The 12,675-nt window shown below is 45.5% G+C and overlaps 2 protein-coding genes across 12 annotated transcripts in view; both read left to right on the forward strand.

Moving 5' to 3' along the window:
- LOC102407903 (stimulated by retinoic acid gene 6 protein-like) overlaps positions 1 to 11,083 on the forward strand; it is a 43,724-nt gene extending 32,641 nt beyond the window's left edge. The window contains exons 10-19 of one of the 2 annotated variants that reach the window (XR_006550002.1): positions 749 to 896; positions 3,140 to 3,215; positions 4,802 to 4,883; positions 5,212 to 5,260; positions 5,725 to 5,842; positions 6,899 to 7,018; positions 8,225 to 8,388; positions 9,782 to 9,928; positions 10,059 to 10,234; positions 10,585 to 10,725. Coding sequence is in view for 1 of the 2 variants with exons in the window: in XM_044940064.1 (XP_044795999.1) it covers positions 749 to 896; positions 3,140 to 3,215; positions 4,802 to 4,883; positions 5,212 to 5,260; positions 5,725 to 5,842; positions 6,899 to 7,018; positions 8,225 to 8,388; positions 9,782 to 9,928; positions 10,585 to 10,733 (1,053 nt within the window). In the remaining variant the exon portion in view is untranslated. Of the gene's footprint in view, positions 1 to 748; positions 897 to 3,139; positions 3,216 to 4,801; positions 4,884 to 5,211; positions 5,261 to 5,724; positions 5,843 to 6,898; positions 7,019 to 8,224; positions 8,389 to 9,781; positions 9,929 to 10,058; positions 10,235 to 10,584 lie in introns of both variants that reach the window. The other variant, XM_044940064.1, reaches the window with a different exon arrangement.
- Positions 11,084 to 11,219: 136 nt separating this feature from the next.
- Positions 11,220 to 12,675, forward strand: part of CCDC180 (coiled-coil domain containing 180) — a 72,885-nt gene continuing 71,429 nt past the window's right edge. For all 10 annotated transcript variants that reach the window (XM_044940055.2, XM_044940057.2, XM_044940058.2 and 7 more), the window contains exon 1: positions 11,220 to 11,686. The gene's annotated coding sequence lies outside the window, so the exon portion shown is untranslated. The remainder of the gene's footprint in view (positions 11,687 to 12,675) is intronic.

Consider the following 12,675-nt stretch of genomic DNA (forward strand, 5'->3'; position numbering starts at 1 on the left):
TATTAGTTGTCTACTCCATACCAAGTGCCTTGTTAAGACCTGGAAGAGAGAAGAGGGCTGATTCAGCAGCTCTTGGCCGGGAGTAGACCATGGTCTAAGAGAAGAAGATAAGATATGGTATGCAGTACTGCCATCTAAACAGAGGAAAAGAAAAGGTGAAAGTGTTCTGGATGTTTAGTGAATTACTCTGGTAGAGAAGCTGCCTGACAATAGTAGCATTTGAGCTCCATATTCAGAGATAAACAAGATTCAGTTGATGAAGTAAAATGGCATCAGGAACTCCAGAAGCAATGGCATGATGATCAGGGGCATGAAAGAAGGATGACAAGATGATAGGAGAGCAGCAAGCATGACATGCATACAGGAAACAGCACGTCCTCCAATTTGATCATTGCCAAAATGCAAGGAGAACAGTGAGAAATGTCTGGAATTGTCCATAAAGTCACCCCTTATTCAAAGTTAGGCATTCATGTCACTCTGATTGAATTAATGTCTGAAGAGTTTCTTGAGCCCTTTTGGGATTTACTCTTGTATGCTATTTTGTGAAGAACAGAGTTTGGGCTGAATCCTGTCTCCAAAGGAGTCACAATCCCATTCACATCAGTAAAGCAAGTGTCCAGAGTCTATTTCAGTTGAGTTTTGAGCTTCAAAGACTTTTGACCTCAAAACCAAAGAATGACCCCCTATGTTATTCATTTAATGAGCAGGACTCAGGTGAGACCTTGAAACACTTACTCTGTGTCCTCAGTTCATTGTCATTGAGTTCTGCGTGTTCGTGTATGTGAGAGATGAGCTGGATGTGTTTGAAGGTGAATTGGAGAGCTACATCACCTCCATGAACCAGACAGGGAGCCCAGTCCTCCTGCAGGTGAAAGAGCTGATTAACATCACCAAAGGTAAAACCATATTCCACCTTTGTTCCTGCCACTTCTATATGGAACAGGGAGGGACTTGTGACTGGTGGTGGGTGCACACCTATAGTAACTACTGCTGCTAGTCTTCATATTATCTGTTTTTCACTTACTGTATGCCTCCCTGGATTGACTTGAAGGAAAAAGGGGTCCAGACACGGGCCATTTTATTACAACTTACTTGGGGCTGCATTGCACATGCCTTGAGAATATTCTCATCTTAAATAGCTTATCTTTTTTTGGTGTCAGTGGAAACAACTAAAATCATCATATATTTTTCACTTTGGAAAAGATAAAATAGTAAGTTTTGACTTTATTATTTTATGAAAAGTTTACTCATATCATTCAAATTTAATTTCTGCTTAGTTCAGGTTACTGTAACAAGTTACCATCGACTGTGTGGTATAAACAACAAACATTTATTTCTCACAGTTCTGGAGACTGGAAAGTCGAAGGTGCTAGCAGTCTTGGGAGAGCTGCTTCCTGACTTGCAGATGGCCGCCTTCTCTTTGTGTACTCACATACTGGATGGAGAATAGGGAGAGGAAGCAAACTCCCTCATGTCTCTTCTTTTAAGGGCACTAATTCCATCATGAGGGCTCCACCCTCACAATCTAATCACCTCCCAAAGACTCCATCTCCAAATATCATCACATCGTGGGTTAGAGTTTCAACACATGAATCCTTTTGGGTGGAGGGACACATATTTATTGAAGGCATATTTCTTCCCCATTAAATTGTCAAGACAATTAATACTTTTCATACCTGTTGAAAATTTATTGACAATGGGGATTTACTTAACAGATTCTGAGTTTATTCCATTCATCTATTTGTCTATCTTTACAGAAATACCACAGTCTTATTACTGTAGATTTATAGTAAGATTGAAATCAAGAAATATGAGTCATGCAATTTTGTTCTTCTTTTTCAAGGTTGTATAGCCTATTCTGGGTTCCTTCATTTTTATATGAATTTTAGGATTAGCTTGTCAATTCATATGGAAATGGCTTTGGAAGTTTTGGAGGATTGGTTTGAATTTGTAGGTCAATTTAGGAGTATTGCCATGTTCACATAGAATATCCTATACATAAAAGTGATATGTTTTCCCATGAATTTAGGTCTTCTTTAATTTCAATAATCTTTTGTAGTTTTCAGTGTACAAGTTGTACACTTCTTTTATTAAATTTATTCTTAAGTATTTTATTCTTTGTGATACTATTTCAAATGCAATTGTTTCTTACTTCATTTTCAGATTACACATTGCTAAGTTCAGCGATGAATTGATTTTTATATATTGGTCTTATGTCTTACAAACTTACAAGCTCATTTATTAATCATTTTACTTTTGTTTGCTTCTTCCCTAGGATTTTCTATACCTAAGAACATGTAATTGGTGAATAGAGATAGTTTTATTTCTTCTTTTGCAGTCTAGCTGCATTTTCTTGCCTAATTGCCCTGATTAGACCCTTCAGTACAACGTTGGATATAATTGACAAGAGCAGACACTGATTTTCTCATTCTTGAACCTAAGGGGAAAGCAGTTTTTCACCAATTAAGTATGATGTCAGCTGTGGGGGTTTTACAGATGCTTTTTATCCAATTGAGGAAATGCCCTTCCATTTCTAGTTTATTCAGTGATTTTAATTATAAAGAGGTATTGGATTCTTTCAAATGCTTTTTCTGCACCTACTGAGAATCCGCTTGTACAGAAGCTTTTACTTCCTTCTGTCTTTCTCCATCCCTCTCTCACAAGCACCCAGAGTCATTCTGAAAGCAAGTTGGATATGAAATATTAAAAACTTACTAAAAGGTGGATGAATGGATAGTCAAGACCTTCATTCCAGTTACCATTGCACATGGTGGCTATGAATTGGGTGGATAACCCCCTCCCCCAAAAGTGCTGATTAGAAGGTCAGGTATAAATGATGTTTTACAAAGCTGGAGGCTACCTACCATGCGTACATTCTATAATTTTCTGTTTCTATTATGAATTGTAGATGGAAAATATTAATACCAAAGGAAAAATTTATAAACACACAGGACATGAAGGATATTGAGGGCATATAGCTAAAATGAAACAGAAATAAGCAGAACTTTATTTGCCCAAGAGGTATATTAAAGGAAATACAATATATTTTGCCCAAACTTTTCTGTTGTAACTTTCTGCATTTTAAAAATTATTTCTGGTTCATCTTCTGAGGTCTCTTGTGTCACCTTCTCTATTTCAGAAGTCTGGGTGGTGACCATTTTGCCTGCCTCCCTCACATGTGTGAGCTACCTGTTCCACATCTTGGCTTGTTACAGGTAAGGGGGTTCTGGGAGGCATTTGTGTGTCTTCAAGCAGGAAATTGGCTGAAAGATTTTTTTTCTCAGAATTCCCATGTCAGTCATTCCCGAATTGGGAACGGCAGTGTATACAGGGTTTGGGGACAACCACACCTATTGGTAAAAAAAAAAACAAAAACAAACAAAAGAGCATTTGATTTGAGCTTCCACTATCAATTTGACATTGTGATTAGAGTTTTCTTTTGGTCTTCGGCAAAACCCTAAGCAGTACTTTCATCGCCATGTTCACTGCTGAGCAGGCAAGACTCAACAAAATAACTTTTTTGTTATTCAGTTGCTAAGTCGTGTCCAACCCTTTGCAACTTCCAAGGACTGCAACTCGCCAGGCTTCCCTGTCCATTACCATCTCTGGAGTTTGCTCAAATTTATGTCCATTGAGTTGGTGATGCTATCCAACCATCTCATCCTCTGTTGGCCCCTTCTCCTCCTTCCCTCAATCTTTCCCAGCATCAGGGTCTTTTCCAGTGAGTCAGCTCTTTGCATCAGGTGGCCAAAGTACTGGAGCTTCAGCTTCAGCATCACTTCTTCCAATGAATAGTCAGGGTTGATTTCCTTTAGGATTGACTTGTTTGATCTCTTTGCTGTTCAAGGGACTCTCAAAAGTCTTCTCCAGCACCGCAGTTCTTTAGCCAGTCTGTTAGCATATGACCATGTCTTCTTGCTTCTTCTAACCTTATCATTTCTTGTACACTTCATGTCTCTGCTGGGTGTCAGACCTGCCCTGCTCTCCAGGACTAACCACAGTGGGTTCCCAGCAGGTGAATCTGGCTCAAGGGGACCCCACAGGAGGTTGGGTCAAGGGGACCAGGTGCATCAGTCTCAAGAACAGCAGTGCAGGAGGAGGGGATGGCCTTCAGTATATAGTCAGCATTTGCATGCCAATAGAAGTTGAATTTAGGTATCTATTGCTTCTCTTTCTCTCCATTTCTCTGCCTTTGTCTCTGCCTCTCTCTCTCACTGTCTGTCTCAGTCTCTAATTCACAGTCACCCACTCACTCAGTGGAAGCCCAGGGCCAATTCTCACCCCTCCAGAGCGTCCTGTCTTTTCATCCTCCCCATCTGGCTGCCCAAAGGGTGAGTTTCTTGCAGATGGCATCTAAGTGAAGACTCTCCTGGCACAGAGGCCCCAGCTCTCCATCCAAGGCCTGCCTTGATCCTTTGACTATAGTTTAAAAATAGTGAATATTTGAAAGTTGCTGAGAGAGTAGATTAAAAGTTCTCATCACAAGGAAAAATTTTTTGTAACTATGTGCAGTGACAGATGTTAACAAGACATTATCATCATTTCACAATATGTACAAATATCAGTTATATTGTACACCTGAAACAATGTCATGTTATATGTCAACTGTATCTCAACTTTTAAAAAGTATTTTAAAAAGATTTCAAGACTGATTAGAACTATCTCAAGAGCTGTGATCAATACAGGGGAGCTGAGCTGCCTGCCATCTCCCTCCATAGGCCTTTCTGTTTACATCTGCTGAGCTCTAAGTGCGTAAGGAGCCCGGGTCATGAGCATTACTAATCTCCCCCTCTCTCTCTAGAAAGCACATCAAGAGGTTGTGGGCAGGGGATAAACACTTTCTTCCTCTGAAGTTTCATAATCCTTCCTCATCTGAGAGTGTGGTAAGTCCACAGCAGTCTCTCTCTGCTCCCAGGCCAGAGCCTGCTGTCCTGCACCTCAGACAGGGTTGGCGTGCTGGGGAAGGAAGAGCCCTGGGCTGGGTTGGGGGGGGTGGGGTGTCCAGAGCCCTCAATTTTGGTATGTTCTGCTGCTGGGTGACTTGGGACAGCCACTGTCCCCATCTGGCCTCATGTGTAAAATGAGGACAATCATGACACCTGCCTTGGTAGCTTGGTGGGTGACCCTCAAATGAGACAGGGATGCTGGATATGTGTTAGAGGTCATCAAGGTGTCTCCCCTCTCAGACCTTTTGTTCTATCTAAATCTCAGGTGGCCATTGCAAGGTACTCTGGCTGGCAGATAGCCTATATTCTGTGGGGTAAGTGCCATCACGTGACCCATTCAATTTGACACACATTCACTGAGCACCTGCAGAGTCCCGGCTGTGGGCAGGGAGGAGGGACATGGGGCAGAGGCAGCCCCAGCTCTTCCTCAAGGGACCTACAGGAAGGTCAGGAAGGAGTAAGAAGCACACATTCACATCGGTCATCATTACCACCTGTCCTGTGCCCATGGGGTGTGTACACCAAGGGTGGTGGTGACCCAGGGGAGGAAGTGACTATCCACATGTAGGCCAGGGTGCCAAGCCTTCCTAACAGGGTTGGCGTTTGAACTGACCTGGCAGAGTGAGCAGAAGGTTGGTCATGGCAGGCAGGAGAAACAGCATAAGCAAGAGCGCCAGGACCTTTGGAGGGAGGAGGCTGGGGGCGGGGCTGGAGGGAGGGACTTGTGTGACTGGATGCTGAAGGGCTGTTAGTGACCACCGGCTCCCTTGGCCCACAGGCTACCTCATCATCCATGTGATGCAGAGCCTGTGTGGCCTGGCGATCATGTACAGCCTGGTGCTTCCTGTCATCCACCATCAGGCGCTGGAGATGCTCCGAGGCCTAGGCATCGGGATGTAAGTGCTGGGTGGGCGTCCTGACATTGCCCAGGGCCTGGGAGCTGCTGGGCCCTCCAAGCTGCTGTTCAAAATGCCCCTTCCCAGCTGGGCTCTCACCAGTCCCTGGACCCATGCTGTCACTGTGATGGGAGACTCACAGTTTATAAAATGTTTCCACTTGCACTGTTCAGCTGGGTCCTCACAATTGTGTCTGTGGGAGGTATATGTGTGTCCGTTGTATTGCTGGGAAGACTGAGGTTCAGGCAGGTGAAGTGAGAGAAAGGACAGTATAGTGGAAGGAGAGAGGGAATCTGAGTTTAGGCTTTAGATCAACTGTGTGTCTTGTAAACTGCCTCTCCAAGCCTCAGTTTACCCATATGGAAAGTAAGCGAATGCTGACATTACTGAAAATTCACTTTGCAACTTTTCTCTTGAGGACCTTCTGAGGTTGGGACTTACATTAGCTCCCTTTTTTCAGATGAGGAACAGAGGCACAGAGAGGCTGAGCAATTTGTCCCAGGAGGGGAGGAGGCAGGATGGGGAGCTGGGCAATCTGAAACCCAAACCTCATTCAATCATCACCCCATGCTGGTGCCAGGGAGAGACGCAAACACAGGGTGTGTGCCCTCCGGGGGCCTTGCTACTCTGAACTCCTTGGTTCCAGGCTCACCTAGAGCCTCCTACGAAGCCAGGGCAGAGCCTGCCCTGTCCACTCTTCCATGGCCTTCATGAGCTCTTCTGAAAATCCCATTCCTTTCTTTGATTCCTATGCTGCTAAACCACTCAGCCCAGCTGCTACCCCTCAACAAAAGGACCTGATTTAGTCCTGGAGTTCTGGTTTGGAGCCAGAAGGCCTGATGACACAGCTTTGAGAAAGTCATCTCCCCTTTGTAAGCCTCATTTTTCTCATCTGCACAGCGGACAAAATTCTCTGTCGGCATAAAGGACAGAGCTCAAGCTACTGTTGGTCTGGTGGGCAGTCAACATCTCTTTCCTTTCTATCACTGGGCATTCCAAAAGAGTTTGGGAAGAGTGGACAAGGCCACCTCAGCATGGTCTCGCCTTGTGTTTTAGCCTCACCGTATCCATCGTCCTGGGTCTCATGGTCCTGCAGGTATGGATCGCCACCAGCTTCTTCCTGCAACCAAAGATGGGGACAGATGACAAGCAGAAGCCCCTGGCTCTCAACAACAGGTGAGAACAGAGAAAGTAGTGGGGCATCGAAGGGCTCTGGCCTCAGCAGTCTCACTCCTTTCTCTTCACCCTTGGCAGGTTCCTGGGTGCACTCTACATTCTGAGAGGGTGAGGGGCAGTGGTTTAGAACTGGGACCAAACTGCCAGGAACCAGACTGCCTGGAGCCAAATCTTGGCTCCACCCCTTATGCGCTATGTGACCGTACTAAACATCTATGAACCTCTACTTCCTCACTTTACAAATAAGTTTGCATATCTCAGAGAGGTGTTCCAAGGATGAAAGGTATTAAAATATGAACTTAGAGCAGTAGTGCCTGTCCCATGGTAATCCTTTCTAGTTCATTCATTCAAAGCTGTTCATCATGGAGGCAGCAACATGGGCACTGAGAATAATGAAATACTCCTCACGATCTGCCTGTGATCTGCTCATGGTCCACTGGAGTTGACAGACACAGACATTTAGGGACAGTAGAGTCCAGATGGTGTGAAAGCATTACAAGAGAAAGCAAAGAGGAGAGGAAGGGAGTGGTGGAGAGGCAGGGATGTTCTTTCAGCTGCAGGTGGGATGTTTGAGCTAAAGTAGGTAGGATGGTAGGATTCCTACAGGCAGAGATGAGCAGATGGTATGGCTGCAGCCCCCACTGTACAGATGCAGGCAGGAAGCCATGAAAGGGCAGGATGTGTTGGGAGAAGAGTGAAAATCCAATATGGTGGATGGTGAGGGACAGGAAGCGAGCACAAAGTGGCAATACCAGAAAAGTCCCTCTCAGAGAGGACCTCAAAATTCATATGCAATATTTGGGCTTCATCCCATAGGCAACAGGAACCATGTGATTAACTTGAAAATTTTTATCTGGAGGACTTACAGCAGTTCTAGCTGGGGACAGGTCACTGTTGCAACAGATATGAGAAAGCCACACCCTCTGCTGTAACTATGGACCCAGCGGTAGCCACGTGGGGTTTACAGTCCCCACTCACATTCAGCTTGCCTGGTGCTCAATGTCCTCGCCACTGTTTCTGAGCCAGTCTTCACACCAGCTGTGAAGTGGAGGCAGTCAGCTTCCTCCACTAACAGCACAAGGTCGCACAGCTAGGAGGTGGGAGAGATAGGATTTGACCACAGGTCTGGGAGGGCCCCTGAGCCCACCTGCCTAGCCACCTTCTCATACTGAAGGGTGCTTCCCCTCTGCCTGCTTCCCTTCGCAGGAGAGCGTTCCACAACTTCAACTACTTTCTGTTCTTCTACAACGTGCTGCTGGGCCTGGGTGCCTGCCTCTCCAGGCTTTTCATCAGCTGTGTCCTGGGCACGTGGCTGATCGCCCGCATTGACAGGACCATCCTGCAGAGTGGCTACGAGAGAGCAGACATGGGTATGTAGCCGTGTGTCTGGGGAGTGCTGCTCTCGCACCTTTGCGGAAGCTGCCTGCAAGTTGGGTACCAGAGGCCCGCAGTTCATTCTCTTCTCTCTCTTTTTTTTTTTTTTTAATTTAATTTTATTTTTAAACTTTACAATATTGTATTGGTTTTGCCAAATATCAAAATGAATCCACCACAGGTATACATGTGTTCCCCATCCTGAACCCTCCTCCCTCCTCCCTCCCCATACCATCCCTCTGGGTCGTCCCAGTGCACCAGCCCCAAGCATCCAGTATCGTGCATCGAACTTGGACTGGTGACTCGTTTCATATATGATATTATACGTATTTCAATGCCATTCTCCCAAATCATCCCACCCTCTCCCTCTCCCACAGAGTCCAGAAGACTGTTCTATACATCAGTGTCTCTTTTGCTATCTCGTATACAGGGTTATTGTTACCATCTTTCTAAATTCCATATATATGCGTTAGTATACTGTATTGGTGTTTTTATTTCTGGCTTACTTCACTCTGTATATTAGGCTCCAGTTTCATCCACCTCATTAGAACTGATTCAAATGTATTCTTTTTAATGGCTGAGTAATACTCCATTGTGTATATGTACCATAGCTTTCTTATCCATTCATCTGCTGATGGACATCTAGGTTGCGTCCATGTCCTGGCTATTATAAACAGTGCTGCGATGAACATTGGGGTACACGTGTCTCTTTCAATTCTGGTTTCCTCAGTGTGTATGCCCAGCAGTGGGATTGCTGGATCATAAGGCATTCTCTTCTCTTGTACTTAGAGCTTATCTTCCCCCGGGGGCTATAACGCTGAATAGAAAAAAAACAAAACAAAACTTTTCAGCCCAATGGTCAGATTGCATATTTAACAGATCGTTGAGGTATAATGAAGAGCAGTAAGGGATAGTGCAATTCTATCAAAACACTTACAAGGTAATTTGTGAATGCACGGCTCTGAAATTTTTGAGAAAACATATCTCAGAATTACTTGTGGTGTTAGTTGCAAGCTTTCTTAGTTAAAAAAATGGTCTGTTCATTTTGCTCCAAAATCAAACCATTTTTTTGTGGAGAAAAAGCAGTTTTTGTCCTATTTCTGGACCGTGTCTTTTCATTCACTCATTGATTCGTGCAATGGCAGCTGGCTTCTCCGTATAAGCCATAGAGGGTCCCATCACTGTGAACTTCAAATTTCCATAAAATGAACAGGTTAGGGTATGATCTCTAAGAACCTTTCCAGCTCTTTATACCTCATTTTCTGGATTCACAGCAAAGACACAGACACCATTTGGGAACAAAGTGTTGCTGCAGTTATGTCATAAGAAGCAAAACCTAGTCATCCAGGAATATATATTGCATGGTCTGACTTCCCTTCTGGATTTCAGGGTTCAGTGCATGGATTGGCATGCTCTACGTAGATCATTATCACACCAACCCGGTGCTCGTCAGTTTTTGCCATATCCTGATCACCGGCCACAGGGAGAGGAGGCTACAGCAGACCATCAAATACTGGTACCTAAATCAGTCAGCAGGTAAGTCTCCTGTTTGAATCTATACTGGGGTTGCACACCAGGAAACAAGTGCCTTCAGTCTTCCCTGGGATCCCTGAGATGTCCCATGTTCCTCCTTCTCTGACCCTCTTCCTCCACTTTCTGTGCCCAGGAGGTTAGAAGTCTTCACCCCAGTCAGTCTGGCTGTGGGACTCCGAGGCCTTGTTCCTGCTAATTCAGCTTCTTCATTGTTTCTGGAAATGAACTCTGCTACCTAAGTCCTTCAATCAGCCATTTGTCTGAGACTCCTCCATAACTCACGATGCAAGCCAGAGGCCCTCCAAGATGGTGTGCAGTTTTGCTTAAACTACCCCATTCCTTACCACAAGCTCTCTCTTGGCTGCCACCTGTATCATTCTGCTCTGCCTTCCCCCTGGGAAGCCCTCCAGTTAGCCATGTTCTGCCTGTGGACACTCAGCACTGATCTGGACTGTTTTCGTTGCTGATCCCAACATTGCAGATATCCAGATCTGTGGAACAAACTCTTATCCCTCCAGCCACCCTCATGTCCCCAGGAATCCTGGTCCGGCTCCTTCCTCTACACCTCACTCCTTCTAGGCAGCTTTCCCTGTGGCCTCTGAGCAGGACAGAGACAAGCTGCCCTCTCCTCCAGTGTACCGGCTCTGATTCTGTTCTAGGTCCCCGTCTCTCAGCGAGGTCCAGGACAAGGTGGCTCCTGCTGCAGACCCTGATCAACAACCCCGAACTGGTCAGACTCAGAAAATCCAGGCCAGGTCTTGGCTCCCAGGAGTTTACCCAGATTCTGTTGACGTGCTCGGAGAGCTGACACTGACCTTCCACATTGCTGCAAGGTTGTTCCAGGACAACTTCCCCCGAGAAGGCCCAGGCTACTCAGCAGCTGTCCCCTGCAGTGGAATAGGCTGCACGGCCACTGTCCATTGCAGACTGGCCATTCGTGGGGTGGCACTTGGGGCTGAACAGTGATGTCTCAGGTCTAATTCACTCCCTTGGGAAAAAGATCAACAACAAAAGAGAATTTCTGTTGAACAAACTTTACCCAATAATGATGTCCACTATCCCTGGTTAGAAGGCAGCCTTGGGGAGTTCTATGTTGAGACGCACTGGGCAGAACTTCATGTCACTGACAAAGGTGGTATAAAAGTTTGTATCAGGAGAGTTTAACTGTTTGATGCATTTCTTCTCTGGGACAAAGTATGGCCTTAATCCAACAGGGTCCTTGTTGTTTCCTCCTTTCTAGATTGTATGGTGGTGGGAGACAAGGAGCCCATGACCCCAGCCTCCAGTCTGGTGGGTGAGCAGGTACACACTGAGCTCTCTCCCACAGCCACTCAGGTGGGGAACAGATCAGAACTGACATGTGCCCTGGTCACAAATAAGTTGTGGAGATTCTCTCTGACACACAGGGGATCCCCTGAGAAAGCCACCCGTCTGAAGAGGCAGAGATGAGATCTGCATTTAAGTTTGCTGTCGTTGTTTAATCACTTAGTTGTGTCTGACTCTTTGCTACCCCATGGACTGTAGCCTGCCAGGCTCCTCTGTCCATGAGATTTCCTGGGCAAAAATACTGGAGTGGGTTGCCATTTCCTCCTCCAGGGGATCTTCCTGACCCAGGGATCGAACCTGTAACTCTTGCATCTCTTGCATTGGCAGGTGGATTCTTTACCACTGAGCCATCAGAGAAGCCCCAAGGCATTTAAACTGGGGGTCAACAAAAGCAAAGATGTGGGAACAAGAAAGCCCTGGGCAGCTTTGAGGAAAGTGAGCCCTCCAGTGTATGCAGGGCATGGTGTTGGGGGCTGGTTAGGCCATCCAAGAAAGCCCAGATGCCAGGACGTTTCTCTTTGTGCGGAGGGCTGAATACTTACCCAAATTCTTCATGCCAATCATAAAGTCTCTGCTAACCTGGGAACTGTCACTCTACGAAGCCTGTGCAAGTGCCAGGAGGATTCACCCACAGAGTGAGCCTTTGAAACTCAGTCTTCATTATTGAGCATGTACTGTGAACCCAGTACATGCTCAATATATCTTCCAGATTCATCTCTTTTAACTTACTCTCTGCAACCAAGTTTTGTCATTTTGCTTTTTGAAACTAAGAAAACTGGAGCTCAAGAGTATTGGGATCCCCACATCACTTTCTAGCTGTGTGACATTGACTAAATTACCTCACCATTCTGTGCTTTCTTTATGTATAAAAAGGGAATAATACCCATAACACCAAAAATTACTTTGAGGATAAAATGAGTTTATATATACAAACACTCCTAAGCTAGTGCCTGACACATCCTAAACTCAAAAAAATATCAGTCATTGTTGTTGGTGATGTTACACTTTGTGGTGATATGGTTAATGTCACCTCTCATTATACTCTGCTCCACAAAGAAAGAGGCCTCAGGTTTCATTCACCATTACCAAGTACCTACTGTAACACTGTAGGATCTTGACTTAAGTAGTGAGGCCATGATGAATGAATCTTACAGCCATGAATTCGATACTGAAATCAACCCTGGCATCATGGTCAAGTGGCCACTAAACAGAAGCTCAGGAGCAGGGGGTTTTGGTCCCAGCTCTGCCTCTAGCATGAGTCTCATTTTTCCTAAATGAGAGTTCATGCTGCCCTCACAGCCAGTGCTCCTGATGTGCACCCAGCTGGTGCTGACCAAGTACTTGCTATGTGCAGTCACCACTCCAGGGACCCAGCACACCTAAGAAGGCAAAGTCTTGCCAGCATGTGGCCCAGGCCTCTCCTG

Source organism: Bubalus bubalis, chromosome 3, assembly GCF_019923935.1.
Source record: "Bubalus bubalis isolate 160015118507 breed Murrah chromosome 3, NDDB_SH_1, whole genome shotgun sequence".
NCBI lineage: Eukaryota > Metazoa > Chordata > Mammalia > Artiodactyla > Bovidae > Bubalus > Bubalus bubalis.